The following is a 20,762-nucleotide window of genomic DNA, read 5'->3' on the forward strand; positions in this document are numbered from 1 at the left end:
TAGGTGTTTTCTCCACCTAGGTAGGTCCATGCATAAACAAAGTTTTAGTGAAAATATGTATTACATGTTTGCTAACATTTTGCAAACAATCTTTCTTACAACTACAAAACTAATTACAAGTTTGCTCATCTTTTTGACAGGTTTGCTAAACATTATTATGCAAAACAATTTGTCGCATATAACTGAGCTTTAGAGTTTCTCTGCAGCAATGGGTGAACCTTCCAGAAGGACCGCCATCTCTGCAGAACTTTGTTAATCACACCTTTATGGTGAACAGCTAGACAGAAGCCACTCCTGAGTAAAATGCGTTTGACATGCGGCCTGAAAGACTCTGAGAGCATAAGAAATAACATTTTCTGGTCTGATGAGACTATTAGGCATGAATACCGTGCGCTACTTCTTGGCAAAAAGAAGGTACCTCTTATCACCGGTAATGCCATCCTTATTGATGTGTGGTGGGAGCATCCTTCTTTGAGGATGCTTATCTGTGCCTGGGGCGGAAGACTGGTCAGGATTGAAGGATGACCAGAGCATAATATAGAGAGGTCCTTCAACAAAACTTGATCCTGAGCGCACAAGACCTTGTTGGGGTACAAATTCATCTTTCAGCACGACAATGGCCTGAAGAACACTGGAAGAACGCTGGAGTAGCTTTAGTATGAGTCTGTGAATGCCCTTGAGTGACCCAGCTACAGTCAAGTTTTAAACCCCATTTCTTCACCTGAGGTGAGATCTCAGTTCAGTAATGCTCCCCATTTAATCTGTCAGACCTACAAGAGAGAATCCTTGTGTGGAAAGCTTGCGTTCATACACAAGAAACCCGAAGCTTTGTGTAGTAGAGAACAAAGGGTCGGAATACTTGAGAATACAAATTAGTTTTCAATTTTATATTTTCATTGAAGTGGCACAAATTTCTAAAGCAATTTCTTTGCATTGTAATTGTCGGATATTGTCTGTAGATTAATGACAATTAAAAGTCCTTCCTCACTTTATTGCATAACTTGTATTGCAGTCTTGCTGCTTGTGGCTGTGGTTGAAGTGAGTTAATGTACAGACGCTTGATCAGCATGTTGTGCTTGAGTGAAACTGACATGTTGATGATTGACATGCCATCTAGTCAGCAGCATACTGCAAGTTAGTTTGCTAACATGCTACTTGTGTTGGATAGGCTGGACTGGTACTTAAGTGAAACCTTGTCTTTGATACAAAATATAAACTTGACTGTCTTAGCCAATTATGAAGGATTTAGCAATATTGTTGGGTTTATTTTGTTTCTGAAATATGCAATCTGCAAAAAGCTTGGACCGATCGTTTTTTCAGGCTATGTGTTTTCAGTAATTGAGATTACCTTAGCTGCTAGGCAACCCAAGCAGCATTCCATTGTTGTTATCTAAAGCCAGAGCTGTAAGTGTTCCTTTCATACGTGTTATCAGTTACCAATGCATGGCATTTGTAGTTGAAATCTAGCCATTATTGCCCGTGCATTATGTGTAGGAGAAGTGTAAAGTACTCATGGTGTAATTATTATTAACATCATAATGAGCTTTCATTACGATGTTGCCATAAAGCGTTTCTTTACTCACTTCATGGGAACGTTCACATTTGTAGAATGCTGAAAGCATCTACTCGGTTCAAATGCTGATGACCCTGCGCAATTGACACCACCCATACCAGGGTAATGTCATGCAATATAGTTTGTAAAGAAATTGGAAACATAAGTACAGATCACATGTTCTGCCAGAAAATGCCATGTTGCTTGACCAGTCTGTTGTGCCCATTTGAAATCTGCTGATAGGACCTACTGGGCTGGCTGGAGCACAATCCATAAATGGAAACAGAGTTAGAATCATTTTCATATATTTGTAAATTTTATCAAAGACCACACATTCTGCTTTTGCTGGAAGCACATTGAAAACCACAGATTTGCTATTAAAGGACAATTAAACAGAATATGATGGTGATTGAATTTTCGATATGGACTGTTGTTGTTGAATCACTGTTTGTCGCTATGAGCATTTGCAATTTCACTGTATGAACTTCATGTAATTGCATCTGTGTAGGTTGTACGTATAGGTTGGAGATTGGTGGTGAACCGGGAAGTGTAGTTTTAATTTGAGAACTCTTTTTGTTTTTTTGGTGTACTTCAACAGAAAAGGGCTACTTACAACTTCTGAGCCACTGCTGTAGATAAGCCTTTACGTTATACCTCAGACTGTAAACTCAACAAGGGTTTTCTAATTACTGTGTGTGTGATATTGCTGCTTTTTGATAGTTATCAAGTTAAGATAACATTAGTATGTTGATCCTTTGAAAAACAATTTAGCCTGTTTTTCAATCCAGGTTTAAAAAACAACCTGTATCAGTGAATGGTGATGTTTTCCTCTCTAGAATTATCGTATTGGATACAAAAAGTCTTTAATTTTAGTGTTTCTGTTATCTGTGGAGGTCCTATGTCATTGGTACTAGTTTTCTGTTAGTGGGTCTGGGGCAACTGAGGTAGATATGTTTGAAGTGCTGCTGTCATGCGGCAGCTGCTGGCTCCATCTGGGGTCTGATACCTGATCTGAAACATGAGAACTGGATACAGGCCAGCTGTTGCTCTCTAACATTGTCTCTTCTACACCTCTGGCCATAAAGGCCGATGTCCCGCCTCTTACACATTGTTTACTATTATTGTAGCATCACTCACTTCCTTATGCAGGTATCAGTGAGAGTAAAAGCTGGGCTTGCGTGCTGTTGAAATGTTGTCCCCTATTAAAAAGGAGACCACATTCCCATTCATATGGTTTAATATTTAACTATAGCAGTGAAGCTTTAATCAGTTTCTGTGAACTCTCGTGTACTGTGCTGGTGGGCTCGACGCTGATTTATTTTTTGCAAGGATCACTTTAGTTGGAAGAATCTAAACGCATGCAAAATTAGATTGTTTCCGTTAGAATTTTAATTTAGTGCTAACAACCAGAAAAAATATGGACAATAACAGACAGCTCTTGTTTTTTTAAAACATACTTTAACATAAATGTGTATTGTAGGGGTCTTTCACCTTTTCAAGTATGAAATAATAAAAGGAAACATGTTGCCAGCTGCTGTCTTTGCTTTCATGTGGGCATATTCTTCTCTCCCCTGAACTTTTTACCTGTACTGCATTGTTTTCTGTCAATATACCTGGGTTAAACAAAAAATTTCCCAAATTCAGTTTGTTTTCCAAATTCAGTTGTATTTTTCCTGACTTAGGATTCTTATGTACCGATATTACAAATACTCATAACAACAAACAGTGATATTTACAGTCCATTTCAACAATTCAGTCACCATAATTTTGAATTTATTTGCCCTTTAATAGCAAATCTGTGGTTTTCAATGTGCTTCCAGCAAAAGCAGAATGTGTGGTCTTTGATAAAATTTACAAATATTAGAAATTTTGTGTAGCAGATACAATTGCTGCACTGAGGTAATATTTATGGATTGTGCTCCAGCCGGCCCAGTAGGTCCTATCAGCTGATTTATCAAATGCACACAACAGACTGGTCAAGCAACATGGCCTTTTTTGGCAGAACATGTGGTCCTTATTTATGTAAAATGTTTTGATCACAAGCTATATTACATGACATTACCCTGGTATGGGTGGTGTAAATTGTGCAGGGTTATATGAAACAGCATCTTAGCTATAGTTTTTGGAGTTGAAATCATACCCGAGATTGTCATGTTCTGCTAACCTAAGGTTAATGCACTACTCCAAAAAATAGTTTTCACTTCAAAACGCAACTTACGGCCTGATGACAAACTAATACGGAGTTGTGTGGAGACTAGACACTTGTGGACTTGGTTACAGTGATGAGCATAGTATTCTCTTCCATCTTTTTTAACCTCTGTTTCTTATAGATCAGGGGTGTCAAACCGGTTCCACGGAGGGCCGAGTGTCTGCAGGTCTTTGGGTTTTCCTTTAAATTGGTTCCCAGGTCAGACCTGAACAACCAGGTGGGGGTAGAAATTAACCAATTAGTGAACTCATTAATCAATCAGGTACAAGGTGAGAGCGAAAACCTGCAGACACTCGGCCCTCCGTGGAACCGGTTTGACACCTGTGTTATAGATCCTACTAATCGAAACTGAAATTAATTGCCAACTATTTTCTTCACTTGCACCTGATTCTGATTTTAGCCCATGCCAAAAGACACACCACCCCTACAGTTTACCATTATGGTGGTGGGGACACTTCTCATCAGCAGTGGCATCTGGAACTATAAAAGGATGAACTTGGACAGCATAAATGTTCAGACAGGCCGGGGTGTTTAAAGATTGCTCAATTACATCATGTTATAAAGCATGTAGGTTTCACAGTTTTGCCCCAGGTAATATCAATCAGTTTTCATATCATGTTGATGTTGATCCTTCGATTGACACTAAACCTAAGCTACATGTTTGCTATTACTGATGGGCCTCGCTTTCTCTTCTTTTTCAGGAACCAATAAAGTCCCGGGCGCCACAGCTTCATTTGGAATATAGATTTTATAAACAGTTGGGAAGTTCAGGTAAGCGCCTGCAGTCATCTAAATGATCAACAATGTGTAGTACTGTTTAATAACAATGTTAGTGTGTTCATCTAGATGAAGCTCTCCAAATGTAAATAAAAGCCATGCCTAGTCCCTACAGTTCGTTTTTCCTTAGCAGTCTCAGGCACATTGATCAATGGCTGTGTGATATCTCTGCCTTCTTTGGGGCTGTGCTTTGCCTCCAGTTCTTTGATGTGGCCGCTTGGTCTCAGAGTTGGAGGTGCGGCAATAAGATCAGAAGGTAGGGAGGGGCAGGGACTTTGAACAAACCGTAGGACAGCTTGCCCAGCATGGCGTATCTCACTTTGTACCCAGAAGTGTTTTTGATCCTCTAGGACTTAACTACATAACTTTAATTGCAAAATCTGTCTCTGACCTTAGACCACTGCTTTTTTCAGACAAATTGATGTGTACTCTATCTTAATTTTTTTGCCGCATCGTGTAAGTGGAGCTGGCCAAGTAGAGTGAATGTCTCTTACTGACTGACTGACTGACTAGCCCTTGTTAAATATCCTAGTGGTTAGAGATGTGGACTACGGTCCCGCGTTCGACTCCTGTCACAGTCAAAGCAAGTTCTGCATTAGGATTTGTTCTGTATAGATAAAAACGCAGCTGGCTATATCCTTCAGTATCTACGTTCTAGTTTGCCTAAAATAAAACTGTTTGCGGTTATGTTAACATGAGTTTGAATTTGATTGGTTTATTCTGAACACAGCCACATCCACAGTTATAAGAGGGTGTGCACGCTTATGCAACCAGGTTAAGGTTTTTCTTTTTCATTTTTCCCCCTTGAAGATTTCAGTTTTTTTTTCTAAATTGAATTGTTCACATTATAGGTCACATTAAAAATGGAAAAAGTTCTGACATGATTTATTTTGTCTCATTATTTTACATCACAAAAACCTGGTATTTGAGCAGGGGTGTGTAGACTTTTTATATCCACTGTACGGGTTTGAATCCAGTGAGGGTTACAACCTTTATCACTTTTAAGTGTGGGCTGGCTGAACTAGGCTTGTCTGACTCCTTTTCTGGTTAATTAATCACTTTCTAAGTGTGTTTGCTGTGATCCTCTTTATTTTTTAAATATTTTTCATTGAACCTTTGTTTATCCAGGGAGCACTCACTGAGATTACAAATCTCTTAAGATTGTTGAGGAAGAATGAATGCCAAAAGGGATCCCTAAACCTCTCTGCATTGTGTTTTACCACATCCTGGTTAACCACATGGTTAGAATCTCCATTTTGCTTTGTTGGATTGTTTTCAATAGAAAGTTTTAACTTAGGCTACACCAGCTGTGGTATTCTGTCACTAGTTTAAAAAGCTTTTGCAATTGGTTGATGTATGCAGTGGTTCATTGATTGGTTTAGGTTGGTTAAATACATAGCCCGGAAAGGAGGGTCCCTCTGACGAGATTACCTCTGCCACTCTCAGCTGGGATGACGTGTCATTTTTGCCGACAGGCACGTGTTGTCTGTCCGTGCTCAAGGTTAAAGGGTGTTATGTTCAACGGGGTACAAATCCCTCCTATGTAAGATATCCAACCACGTGATTCATTATCATCTCCCCCTGCTCAAAATGTCTCGTGGCCATGATTAAATAAACATTCTCTTGCCACATTCTGAGGTTATTTGGTCTCGTTGGCTATCCACAGGGGTACTTGAGAAGGTCCAAGTACCCCAGTTTGTGAATCACCTGGTCTACAGGCTGAGACCTTAAGCAACAAGAGGTTAACTTTCAGGTGTAGTTTTATGGAAAGTTTTCTAAGTGATTTTAACTATGATTCAGTAGTCAGGATTATTATTAACAAGATTATTTTGTAAGAAATGATGTAAACAATCCAGCATATAGGATAAATTAATCAACAGAGATGTTTGATATTTGATATTTGTTTAAGTTTAAGTGTCTACAAGTTTGATATTCTTAAAGGGCTACATACAGTTTATACACATTATTAGGTTTCAGCTGGAGTAAAAATACAGTGTGCTTAAGCAAAGTCTGTTGTAGGCTGCTCTCATGTGGCAGTAGATTTTTCTTTTTGTACAAAAACTGAAAATATCCCTTTTCAACAAGTCAGTGGTTCATGTTCATCCTTGCTAAGATTGAAGTAATCAAGTTTGTACTTCTTGAGGTCAAAGGCAATGTTTTCCTTGCTTTGCATGTATAGTGTGATTGGCTAAAACATTCCATTGTCTCACCTTGGCAGGAGACGCGCCCAGTCGCTAGTGAATAGTCTCTTCCCATAGGGAAATTAAAATGGTCGTATGGATAAATCCTTTCTCTATCTGGCAAATTTTTCAGGTTGTAATATCTCCTACATAGTGATTTGAGTTGTCATTGAAAGAAATAAGTTATACACAACAGGAAGAGCACACAATCATTTAGCACCACAAATTTATATATATATACACGTATTGATGTGGGTTATAAAATGTAAAATGTATTCTCCTTGTTCCTTCTGGAGCCTGGATTGTGTTTCTTAAAAATAATACATCCGAGGCCTGCCCCTGTTGTTGTGGTGCCTCCTGAGACTACTGCGGCGAAGCATAACCATAATTACAAACTGGGTGTCACAAAATTGTGAGGCAAGGAAAAAGGAGCAAATGTAAATATACACTACTGTTCAAAAGTTTGGGGTCACTTAGAAATGTCCTTGTTTTTCATGGAAATATGCTTGAAATTTGTTTTAAAATGACATTTTGCAAAATGAATAGAAAATATAGTAGTTGACACGGTTGGAAATAATGATTTAAATTTTTTTTTTAATAAACATTGTCTTTCAGACTTTGCTTTTGTCAAAGAAGCCTCCATTTCCAGCAATTGCAGCCTTGCAGACCTTTGGCATTATAATTGTCAATTTGTAGAAGTAATCTGAAGAGATTTCACCCCATGCTTCCTGAAGCACCTTATGCAAGTTGGATTGGCTTCATGGGCACTTCTTATGTACCATACGTAGGGATGAAACGATAAACGATGTCAGTACTAATTGCGATGGAAAATACTCTTGATTACGACTTTGTGGAGAAATTCCATAACCGGGATAGTCTTAAATCAGGATAATCTTCACGAGTGACTTGAAAAAGCTCTGCCAGTCGCTGAGGTTTTTTATCCGACACCCACTATCTGTCAATACCCAATCCGACTGGGATCCGAAGTAGGCCATATCCGATTCAAAATACGAAGAGGGATAGAAGAGGGATAATCAGATGTTAATTTTGTTGGATAATTAGATTATCAGAGACCAGATCAGAAATGTGTCCCAAAAACAAAAAGGCTGCATTACATCTGCTGAATTGTAGTAACTTTTCTGGCACATGCATTTTATTTTATTGCTTGGCCAGTTTTAAAATGTGAAGCGAAGAGAGTCTGCTAATTTGTGCGCTTTCATTTATTTGTAGACTAGGATATTGCTTGAGTACAAATTATCTAGCCTGTTTATATACAGTTATCGCTCTCGCACTCCCTCATACTGGTCACTGAAAGTTTAACATGGCACCTCATGGCAAAGAACACTCTGAGATTCTGAAAAAAATTATTGGTGGAGGGGTGGAGGGTCAGCCTGTCAGTGCCCAGACCATACACCGCACCCTGCATCAAATTGGTCTGCATGGCTGTTGTCCCAGAAGGAAGCCTCTTCTAAAGATGATGCCCAAGAAAGCCCGCAAACAGTTTGCTGAAGACAAGCAGACTCAGGACATGGATTACAGGAACCATGTCCTGTGGTCTGATGAGACCAAGATAAACTTATTTGGTTCAGATGGAGTCAAGCGTGTGTGGCAGCAACCATGTGAGGAGTACAAAGACAAGTGTGTCTTGCCTACAGTCAAGCATGGTGGTGGCAATGTCATGGTCTGGGGCTGCATGAGTGCTGCCGGCACTGGGGAGCTTTGAGTTTATTGAGGGAACCACAAATGCCAACATGTACTGTGACATACTGGAGCATGATAACGACACCCAAACACAACCACTGCCTTGCTAAAGAAGCTGAGGGTTAAGGTGACGGACTGGCCAAGCATGTCTCCAGACCTAAACCCTATTGAGCATTTGGGCATCCTCAAACGGAAGGTGAAGGAGTGCAAGGTCTCTAACATCCACCAGCTCTTTGATTTTGTCACGGAATGGAAGAGGACTCCAGTGGCAACCTGTGAAGCTCTGGTGAACTTCATGCCCAAGAGGGTTAAGGCAGTGCTGGAAAATAACGGTGGTCACACAAAATATTGACACTTTGGGCCCAATTTGGACTTTTTCCACTTAGGGGTGTACTCACTTTTGTTGCATTATTGGCTGTGTGTTGTGTTATTTTGAGGGGACAGCAAATTTACACCGTTATACAAGCTGTGCACTCACTAATTTACATTGTAGCAAAGTGTCATTTTTTCCAGTGTTGTCACATGAAAAGATATAATCAAATATTTACAAAAATGTGAAGGGTGTACTCACTTTCGTGAGATACTGTATAATATGATATAAATTATTATGCAAATCTCTTTCGATCTCTACGTGTTGTGTAAGTGGAGCACATCTCATGTTGTAGGCTACTATGACACTATACATATCATATATGTTTATAGATTTACATGTTCTTGTATTAATGCAATAAAAATTTTGTTGTTTTTTTATGTACCAGGACAGAAGTTATGTAATGGAGAATTGTTATTGGGCTGACGGCCTCTGTCCCTTTGGCTTAGTCCACACATGCACTGGTATTTTTAAAACAGGTATTTTTCTCCCATCCATACAAGCACTGTTTTAAAAAAAATCTCTATCCAAATGAAAACGAAAAACACGCTGTCAAACACTGTCAAAGAGTATGCCAAACCAACAGGCAGCGATATAACCCGAAAAAAGTTCAACAAATGAACATGATTACTTGTCTCTGGCATAAGTTTGAAAAAGTCAGATAAAAATATCTTTAAAACAATAAACCAACCCATGATCATTCAGTGTTGAAGAGGAGAAAGAGAAAAACATTAGGCCACATTTTGGCCCTGCTTTGGTCCTCTCTACTCTTTCTGCAGTCAACATAGCATTATATTAATAGTCTATCACATAATGTGTTGATTATGTAGTCTTGGGCAAAGAGGGAATAGGCCCTTTGGCTTACAAATGTCCCCTAACGTCCATGACAAAAAGCATGTGTTAAGTTATAACAGTCCACGTTTGTTTCATATTGACACCACATAATCCTAAGTCTATACGTTAGGCTAGCTAGGCTATATATTTGTTGCATTTATATCAACTGTACTTCAGCTGGTAAGATATGTAAGCAGCCAGGTGTTGAATTAATGTAGGACAGTAGCCTAACCTCAGTGCTCTACTGTTCTGACGTTCATGATAACGTAAACTGTTGGGAGGAAGCAAGGAAAACAATTTTTTATTGTGGTTAACGAAGTTAAATGCAATATTAAGCTCTATAGTTGTTATCACGGATGATTGCCACAAAGCGAATGTTCACTGCAGATAGTCGTGAGCATGGCGTGTTAAGTTAAACATACGCAATTCGTACATACACCATTTGTGGGAGCCGACTTGACGGTGTTTGAGGCTGAAGGGATCGACACTACTAGCGAGGGTTATTGAGGTACATTAGTTGCGGTGTTTCACTCGCCATGATTATGGTGACTTAGTGTCCTTCTTGCAAAGGTTGGACATAATTTTTACAATTGTACAATTCTTCAATACAATCAATCCTATAAAGCGTGTTGGAAAACAGAACCATTATTTTTAAAGCTACCAAATTGGAATCAAAGTATCGATTCTCTCGACATTCTTCACAATTGCGTTATAAAAAGTACATGTTGTTGCATTTGTGATGTGCTTTTAGAAGATCACAAGTGTCTGTCTGATAGAGCTGATCAACAGCCAGCCAGCTTTCTGTTCCTGGGCCAGTGCAGCAGCTCCAATGTTAGTAGGGAGTTGGTGTGCCGGGCATTATGGGTGTCTAGGAGAGTCTATTTATAGATGGCCTTCTCCTGTGCAGTAGGGTCATTATCATATATCATCTGCTTCTGTTGCTTGTCTCAGGTCTGTGTCCTGCTAGCCTGAAGAGGGCACAAGAAAACTCCCATGAAGCATGGGGAAAGGGCTAGCCCATCTCTTTGTCAGCTATTCTTGATCTGTTTGACTAGACCAGGCATCAATTCAACTCAGCATAGCACACTGTTGTACAGGCTACGCACGCCAGTTCCTAGAGGTACTGCAGCATTGTTTTTGTCTGGCTACCCAAACTATTTGCTCTGGTCTCATTGTGCTCAGAGATTTTTCTTTTCTTCTTCTTCATGAAGTCCCTCGTCTCATAACCAAAATACATGATTGGTCCCAGAAACATGGGTTCCTTCTTGTAGGTACCAGAAGTCGATGGGTTTCAGGAGTTACCTGGGTTTCTCCGATTGCCTTTGCAGGTAAACTGAACAGTGTAGCAGTTAATGCCTGGACAGGCAATTACAGGAGCTGGACAAATTGACAAACCTCACATGTAAAAATCGCTGTTACTTTTGAAGTAACTAAATCCCAATTATAAACGCAGCTACAGAGGTCAAATTAGGTTGATTGCCAATTAGCAGGGCGAGTGTCAGCCGTAAGCGATCTGACAATTAGCACTTTGATAGGAGTTTTCATCGTAACAGGAGGCAACTAACACATTTTCAAAGAGGCCAATTAGTCCGTGCCTGAATTGCAGGGGCATCGGTCACAAAGCGCACAGAGGAGCAGTCTCAAGAACCATGGCAGCGTGTATGGTGAACATGGAGAAATTGCATTGACACAGAAGAACAGTGGTCACAATTCATAGTTGACCAACAGTGATAGTCGTCCCCTTAATAGGGTAGTTGCACAAGGCCACAACGCGTCGGTGTATTTTCTTCTGTCTTTGCCATCCAAACACCATTTAAATAATGGCTATATAGATATGTTGATAGATATATAGATTGATATTTTAATACCGACCATAAACACCTTTGTTTTAAATTACATCCAGCCCCAGTGTTTTTTCATCATAAATAGCAAATATTAGATTTATTCCATCTTCACTATAATAACTTAAATGTGAAACTTAAAACTGGGCAATGATCAGAATTAAGCCTAAAACTGTACTCACGGATGTAGTCGCTGTTTATCACATAGTGAACATTTTCTAGTGAGTCCAGTCATTGCCGTACACTTATAAACGTTCTGTTGAAAATAATCTGTAATTGGGAATATACAGTGGGGAAAACAAGTATTTGATACTCTGCCGATTTTGCAGGTTTTCCCACTTACAAAGCATGTACATTTTTATCATAGATACAAATCCAGAAAATCACATTGTATGATTTTTAAGTAATTAATTTGCATTTTATTGCATGACATAAGTATTTGATACATCAGAAAAGCAGACCTTAATATTTGGTACAGAAACCTTTGTTTGCAATTACAGAGATCATATGTTTCCTGTAGTTCTTGACCAGGTTTGCACACACTGCAGCAGGGATTTTGGCCCACTCCTCCATACAGATCTCCTCCGGATCCTTCAGGTTTCGGGGCTGTCGCTGGGCAATACAGACTTTCACCTCCCTCCAAAGATTTTCCATTGGGTTCAGGTCAGGAGACTGGCTAGGCCACTCCAGGACCTTGGGATGCTTCTTACAGAGCCACTCCTTAGTTGCCCTGGCTGTTATTATTATTTCATTACAGTAAGTTATTTAATTTCTGCCTGACAAACAGGTATTATTATCTCTTTTTGCTTCCTTTAGAAATATACTAGTTGTAATGGGACTAGCTTACTGGCTAGGCGGTTAGTGAATCTGATATATCTCTTACCTAAAAAGTTGGTTGATCAAATCCCTGAGCAGGTATGGTGAAAGGCTGTTCTATCCTTGTACAAGATGGTTAACCCTAATTGCTTCTCTTAGTCAGTCTGGATAAGAGCGTCTTATAAATGACAAGCTGTCTATGCTACAGCAGAGCCGTCTAAGCATTTGTAGTTTGTCAATGTAGTAACGCATAATTTCAACATTGTTACCAAATTACTACAGCTGTCAGTCGTTTAGCACTACCTGAGATAAATGTCAACAATGGAATATCAGTCGCAAAGCCGCAACACTGCGTACTATGCTTTTCTGTACCTAGGAAAACAACAACGTCAGAAAATGTAACTAGATCAATAGTTAGAACAACAATAGTTATCCAACTAGGGGTTCTGATTCACATGTGTTTGGAGAAACAAGAAATTTCTTGACTAACCACAAACACATGACGGTCATTAAAAGATTAATCAAACAAGTCTTGGTTTTATGTAATAACTGCAAAAACGCTGTGTTACTCTGCACTGGGTCTTTGATGTGTACTGGTTGATATGGTACATTGCCACCTGTCCTTTAACTGGTGGCTCCTTCCATTCATGCATGTGTAGAGAAGTGAGGAAGTATCTAACGCTTATGCTACACTAGACTCTGTAGAGAGTACACTAGAGTGAGTGTGAGGCGTTTCCATCAGCTGTTAAGGAATGCCTCGTTTGAAATAAATGACAGCTGTTATACTACTCACTTTGAGTCACGTCCAAGCTTCACAAATTGTTGAGATTCAATTCTCAATGATTGGAGCCTTTATTACCTTCATTCTGTGTTGTGAATGGGAATACGGAGGGAAATTGTTCCATTGACAGGGTTCTGATACACTTGCAGTGTATTTGCCCTGCTGTCTCTTTATATTATTTTTATGGTACAATTAGGGCTGTTATGAAATGTGCAATATTTTTATTGTGGTTTGTGTAATGTTTTATTAAATGTTACGATTGAAGTTGTGCAGTGTTTAAGGGCAATTCCAGAGTTATGGGTGTAAAATAGATTTGAAGTTATTATTGTTATTTTTTTCATGCTTTACGTTGACCTTACTATGGAATTGCCTTTAAGTGACAGAGGGCAGGGCTTACTGTAAGTTGGAAGAACGAAGTTGTAGACTATACAATGAACATTACATGCAGCTGAGATGTTTCAAAATATTGCATGCTTTATATATGATTATTGTACATGTCTGTTTTGCAATTTCTATATGATTTAGATTGTGTATTGTGTAGCCCTAGTACAGATAGATGATAAACGTGTAGTTCCATGAATGTGACATAACGTAAGGGTTAAGTCCTGGGTTGAACTTGGACTCCACAGCCACAAATCCTGGAGTAGTAGTGTCAGCTCTACATGGTGCTTAAAGCCGAAGAGGAGATTATCTACAGAGCGTTAATTCTCTCCTACCCTGGAAAGAACCCAATCACTAGAACAGCACGTACAGTTACATACACTAGCTGGCCTGGCCCAACCCACTCTCTTCCCTTTGCGTACATATACCACGGGTTTACACAATGTCGTGCTATGCATACGCCAAAGTCCTTTTTTGCATGCAGTTGAGACGCGATCTCCTCCCATTAATAATAATGGTGGTCAATAAAATCGTTTAATTGACACGCACCAACTGAAACCTATTTGACGTCACCATCATCGAGGTACGGATTTCCCGTAGATTAACCTTTTTCTTGAAAGAACGTTAAAGGGTAAAGGTGAAACTTTAATATCGCATTTATTCACCATTTGTTTTAATTGGAGGAGATCGAGTCTGAACTGCACGCAAAAAAGTACTTTGGCGTATGCATAGCACGAAACTGTGAAGTGTAAACCCGTGTTATATGTACGCAAAGGGAAGAGAGTGGGTTGCCTGGCCGTACCTTAAGCCCACCAACAACCACTGAGAATGGGGTGTTTGAGACCTCATCTACTTTTAAGATGACTGGTTGACTGAGCTCACACAGTCAAGATACAACAGCATGTTCTTCTCTTTTTGAAAGCAGGGTACTGATCAAATGTCCTTATATGATAATAATGATTTCACAGAAGACATCACTGCATGTATTTAGTATCATGGCTTTCCACAAAGGCCTGGTCGTCTTCTGTCTTTCATTATGCCCACTGCCCTGGTATATAGGGAGTGATAAATCAGTGCCAGAGTGTTCTTTTCGTTTGGTCCATCCAGTTCATCCAGTCCAAGGCAGTGTGGATATTTAATGTGCTGCCTGCCTGCGATGGAAAACATGACCTAGCAGTCGGTTGCGTGCTCTATACAGGGCAGGCAGGTCGGCTGGACGATCATGTTTCGGCGCGTCTCCATCTCCCCAGCGTCGCCAGGCCTAATGGAACCGGCACCTCCCTTTCTCTCTCCAATGCACTCTGCATTCTAAATGTTTAATAGAGACCGCCTCCCTCTAAGGCTTGGCCTAAGCATTGACATTTTATTGTAGGGGAACATTGACTGCCACAGCCCTCAGACTGAGGGGCCACTGTCTGATACAATACAAGGGTTTGTTCCCTGCACGTTTCAGTCATGCTTTGGGGGAGTGGGTGGTGAACAGGGCCCTTGACCGCAGCAGAGTAGACTTTGAACCTTTGTGTTGCTATAATCAACGAGCAGGCAGTTCTGTCTGTCTTTAATTGTGATGAAGTATTATTTTCAGGAAACCAGTAACTCCTTGTTAGATTGTATTGATATGGCTTTTGAGCAATTTCTGTGAATTTATAATTTGTTCTAGGCAATTTCTCTAACAGGTCAGGTATTAATGCTGTCTCTTTAACTCCCCAGTAGGGAGTAGTGTAGATGCATGCTTGTTGAAGAAGGGGCGTTCTGGCATGAGTCCTTTCATGTTCATTAGTGCGTTGGCAGGTCTGAATGCCCTCTCTCCAGATTTGGCCGGCCTGTGATGACTCAGCTTCCTGGTTGATCTCTTATCGCTGCCACCTTGTCCGTCATTATTGCCTGGCAAATCCTGACTATATTCGGCAGGTGTGTGGTTGTGTGAGATCGGCACAGCTTCCCTGTGGGAGTGACATGAGCGGTGAATCAGGTGTGCCTTGCTCTAATCCCCTCCCTTCTCCCAACACTCACACAGACACACACCGGGGCCAGCCTACAGTGATACCAGAGCTGCTGATTCTCTCCTCTCTGAGGCGTTTAGCTCAGGGCCAAACACGCCTGTTTAGGAGGGGAGCATTTCCTGTGGCAAGCCAAGTAATGGAATGAACACCAAGGCATTGAGCACTGGTCTAGACCGGTGAGGCATGACCTGGAAATGCATGCCGCCTTGGAGGCTGCAGGATAATGTCACGGTGGCCAGTGGGTTCACGCGTAGCTGTTTCCTTTCCTTATACTCAAAATAAGGAGTCGCTGTTGTTCTAGTGGTTACGGTTACGACAGGCCATGACCGTCATTGTACGTCATCATCGTTGACCATTTTGATCACCACCAGTGTTGTTCTAGTCCAAACTGCCTTCGGCGCTTTCATGGTTACCATAGCTCCTGTGCTGACTCACTTGAGAGACACTCACACAAAGTAGGCTGCTCAATATTAACATGATTCAGTAGGCTGATTCATATCTGTCAGCAAATCAAGTATTAATATCCTTTGACATTCTCTCAGCCTCTAACACGTTTAAATGGGCTTTAGAATGTCTGTGCATTGTTAAACCAGATGGATGCTAATGTTCTCCATGTGAATTGTGTGTTCCCTGTTCTCCATGTGAATTGTGTGTCATACTTAACCTGTCTACCTGCCTGTCTCTGTGTTGCAGAGGGTATTCCTCAGGTGTACTACTTTGGGCCATGTGGAAAATACAACGCCATGGTGCTGGAGTTGCTGGGGCCCAGCCTGGAAGACCTGTTTGACCTCTGTGACCGTACCTTCTCTCTCAAGACCGTCCTCATGATAGCCATACAGCTGGTGAGGATGGAATTATTCACTTAAATGCCTCACACATAGGTGCCCAACCAAAAGCTTCTAAAGCCGTGTTTCCACCTAAAAGTACCTGGAACTTTGAGTCCCAGGAACTGCCATTCTAGGAACTAAAGGGTTCCTTCAGCCCATTGTTGTGTGTGTTTCCACCGCGGTCTGAAGCCCCGCGAAGATTAGGCTAATTAGTCCACTGACGTATGCACCATACGCTATACAAACCGGCATCTTTATTATTTATGCGACACTGCAACACCCCAGCAACCAGGGAGGAGTTTCAATTTGTGTTGATCAAGATTTATTGGTTTGCAAATCTGGTCATTGAGTCAACAGTGGAAGAGATGAGCAGTAGCAAAGCGGATTCAAAATCCTCGAAATGCTAGTCGAGTTGCAATACATAAAGTGAATGGATTTTACGAGTTATCGCGGAGATTGACCATGAGATGACTGATGAGGCGGATTTGCGTCATCGCGCACAAAAAAACAGAATGGTAAGATTTTTTTAGTAGGCCTATATTAGTTTCAATAAATCACAATTGGGAATAATGTTACTGTAAACTACATGGACTTATTATTGGCACTTTTTTGTGTGTGTTTCAGATATGCGAGTGCTACAGAATGCGTTGTGTTTCTAGATCCGTTTGGGTACACAAACGATGGGAAACCGTAGTTCCAAATTTCACCGAGGCCCAGTGGATAAAGATTTTGACACGTTTCTGTACCTGTGCCGTTGATTGCAACCATAACTGGGGTGACATGACACTCTGTTGTATACCCATTCAAAAAAAGGATGGCCATTGCACTGTGGAAACCTGCGACCAACTTCGTACAGGAGCATTTCTCATTTGGAGTCAACATTACTACGGTGTGTCGCTGTACACAATTCATGCAAACGTCAAGAACGCTTTTGGCAGACAGAAGGGCAAGATGCATTTGCTTGTTAAAACGAAATGACTTGCAACATACACAAAGTCAAATCCGTGGTGATAGAATGTTGTGTTCTGCACAACCTCTGAAATGGTGATGAGTACCGAGAAGAATGGGGTGTCACTGCATTAAACCAGCCTGACAGGACAGTGCCTTTCACTGTAGAGGCCAATGGGCTAGACACACGTACAGGGAGGTCTGAAGTACATCATTAGACCTGTGTTTGCGTCTAGGCCCTCGGCCTCTACAGTACATTGGGTTTTACATGTTTGTTCTTTATCTGTGATTTAATAAACATTTCAGCAGTGAACAAGACAGCGTGTGGAAGTTGTTCTGTTTTCAGATTTACATAAACAGCCACTACACACACGTATTAGGTTCCACAACTATTTATTTGTCTGCAAAAATGTAGGTGCAAAATACAAAGTACTGTAAACTAGCAGCAATCTGGTTTTGATATGACAGTAACAGAAGTGTAAACTAACAGCAATTGGTAGAATTATTATTGAATATTAAAGATACATTGGTGTAATATGCCTATGAATGGTGGCATTGCACACTTCAACTACGTAGTGAGAATTGTAAAAATACAGCAAGAAGATAAAGCAATAACATACATAACACAGTACATGGTTAGTATACATAACAGGGTTTCTTCTGCCTGAGACTCGAGGAATGCCAACTCTCGCCTCCTTATCGCTCTTAACGCGGCTCTCCTCAGCCTGACTGTTTACTCAGTATAGCAGCTGCATATACTGGTCCCGCTGCTCCTGTCCTCGCTACAGGACGGCCCGGTTGGCATCGTCCATGTCCCTCAGCGCGTCAAGGAACTTGAAGAAAAATAAACACAAACACACCACAATAAATGAATAATACACAAGCACATTTGGCATAGCCAATAGCAGTTTTGAAAAATAGATTGTACCAAGTAATCATTTGATCAAGTTGTCAATGTTTAGTGATTATTAGATACATACAATTTTTAACTAGCATGTCATTAATTATAATTTCAGAAATTCCAGTGGAAATATTATTATTTTCAGCTAGTTGGTTAGCGACGTGGCTAAAAAATACGACCCCTATTATCGGCCCCCTTACTACTATGTCCAATAGCGTTTTATTTCCTCTTTTTGTGTTACAAACGCCTGATCACAGTTTCACTTACGTGTTTGCTACAAAGTTTTAGCTACCTTTCATGCCTTCTGGTGAAGAAGGGAAAAAGGTCAGATCACTGATAATAGCCTACGTGATTATATCTGGTCTGTCGCGCAAGTCAAAGTTCACGATTTTCAACAAAAATTTCCATACATTACATTTCACAAGTATTTAACCTCCATACATCACTATAACAAATAGCGGATGGCCGATAATAGGGGACGTTAGCTAGGCTAACATGATGTTCCTGTAGTTAACGTTGGTTTTTGTCTAGAGGAACAATACTAGCATGACAAACAATAACATGACTAGTATACAAATATCCTGACTTTTCCGACTGGTTATCCAGCTTCTGTGTCTTCCACCATGGCTTACAACAACGAAGCAGCCGAGTCAATCGTTGCCGCAGCGCCAAATGGCCAACCTGTGACCCAGCAACGCATGTAGACGGTCAAACTATTTGCTCCACCGGTCACAACTGCTTCTGTTATTGTGATCCTCGATCTTCTTGTAATCTAATGTTCAGCTCACGTAAATTACAGGGAAGTTTCACATACATACATACATATCATATTACGGATGGCCAGTTCCAAATCCTGTTGTAGTTGGTCCTCAGCATAAACACAATAATGCCTGGACTTTCTCTTCGGTCCATCTGTTGTTCGATTTATATTCTTCATAAAAAAGTTATTCTGTTTGTAAGCACAATTAACTCCTTTACTACGCTGAGGACGGCTGCAGACATTTAAAAATGGCAGTTGAAAACGTATGCAAGTAAATTCTACTACTCTACCAATCTGAAATGTTCAGCACGGCAAGACCCTCCCAAAAAGTTATGGTACTCAGGGAAAGTCCTACCCCCCAAGCAGGGACTGTTTTAGGGCTAAAATGTACTTCCTGGTTCTAGACCCTGGTTCTTGCGGTGGTAACGCATTGAGTTCCATGAAAGGTTCCTAGTTCCTGGGTATAGTTCTTGCTGTGGAAACGCAGCTTAAGACTGACTTTCATATGACGTCATTCACAGAACAGTCAGATTGTCAGCCATAGAATTAAATTAGATTAGATTTGTAGCATCTCCATTGTGTCCGCTGTCTCTGTTCCTACCAATGTGTCAATACCTTTTGAGATATAGTCTAAATTCTCTGCTCTGCTCCCTAGATTACACGGATGGAGTTTGTCCACACAAAGAGCTTGATATACAGGGATGTCAAGCCGGAGAACTTTTTGGTGGGGCGGCCGGGCAGCAAGAGGCAGCACACAATCCACATCATTGACTTCGGGCTGGCCAAAGAATACATCGACCCAGAGACCAAAAAACACATCCCGTACCGGGAGCACAAGAGCCTGACGGGCACTGCACGATACATGAGCATCAACACACACTTGGGGAAAGGTGAGACCTGATAATGACTACACATGGTTTGCTGCTGTAGTGGTGGATAATTGGGTCATGTTGTTTCTGAGCTATGCATTTTCTTTCTATGTCAAAAAGGGCTCAGCAGGAGATTATATTGTATTTTTCCATTGTAGTTGGAAAAAATTACTTATCTGTAGTTATAGTGGAACAATAGAGTTTCAAAACATTTTCTCACCAGAAATGATTTTGGGTGCATACAACAACGCATCTTAAATGACAGAATTTCTATTGAACAGAAGCGTACCAGCTGGAAAGCGGCACAGGATTGATTTTTCTCCACAACTGACACACCTGCATAGATTTAAATCTGAATGCTGAACCATTACCCACAGAAAAACATCAATTTGTTCATGCCTCCAGTGGGGAACGGGGACAGTTCCTGGGATAGTTCCACTTCCTCACTTTGTCGTAGCTGATTATCTATTTCACCTCTCACAGAAATAAGGTTTTGTCTTTATATAAAATGTTTCCGAACTACAAAATAATAGATTAAAAATTTCTCTTGTTGAGTGATTTATTTGCTGTTATTTGGCAGGAAGCCACAGGCAACCAACCCGATGAAGGACTACTGCTCTTTTATGTAATTTAAATATCCAAAATATAATTTGTACAGCTTTTGTTAGCGGGGTTTGACAAAAGTGACGACAAAGCTGGTTTGAATGGGATGTTTCTGAAATACAGCTAATGTTCCCAAGGTGAGAGCAAACTCAGTATATCCCTTTTAAATGGCGTCTGGAGTCAATATCATTCACTGCAATTATACATTTGTTTTTCAAGTTAGTTTTATCACATACTTTTGTAACACTAATATTTCAAACAACAAACACAGTTTTAAACCACATTTGTACACTCCTCAAAAAAAATGAAGGGTACACTTAAGTCACACATTGGGTCTTAATGAACAAAAAATATTACTTTTCAGTACATTGTGTAATTCGTTGTAAACAAAACAACGTAACAACGGTCA

The 20,762-nt window shown here is 40.5% G+C and overlaps 1 protein-coding gene across 5 annotated transcripts in view; it reads left to right on the forward strand.

Annotated features, from left to right (window-relative positions):
- The window catches only part of csnk1g2b (casein kinase 1, gamma 2b), a 50,450-nt gene that overhangs the window by 16,583 nt on the left and 13,105 nt on the right, over window positions 1–20,762 (forward strand). For all 5 annotated transcript variants that reach the window (XM_010871841.5, XM_010871843.5, XM_020049295.3 and 2 more), the window contains exons 3-5: window positions 4,463–4,532; window positions 16,139–16,287; window positions 19,537–19,771. In XM_010871841.5, coding sequence (XP_010870143.3) covers window positions 4,463–4,532; window positions 16,139–16,287; window positions 19,537–19,771 — 454 coding nt within the window. The remainder of the gene's footprint in view (window positions 1–4,462; window positions 4,533–16,138; window positions 16,288–19,536; window positions 19,772–20,762) is intronic.

This window comes from Esox lucius, chromosome 8, assembly GCF_011004845.1.
Source record: "Esox lucius isolate fEsoLuc1 chromosome 8, fEsoLuc1.pri, whole genome shotgun sequence".
Taxonomy (NCBI): domain Eukaryota; kingdom Metazoa; phylum Chordata; class Actinopteri; order Esociformes; family Esocidae; genus Esox; species Esox lucius.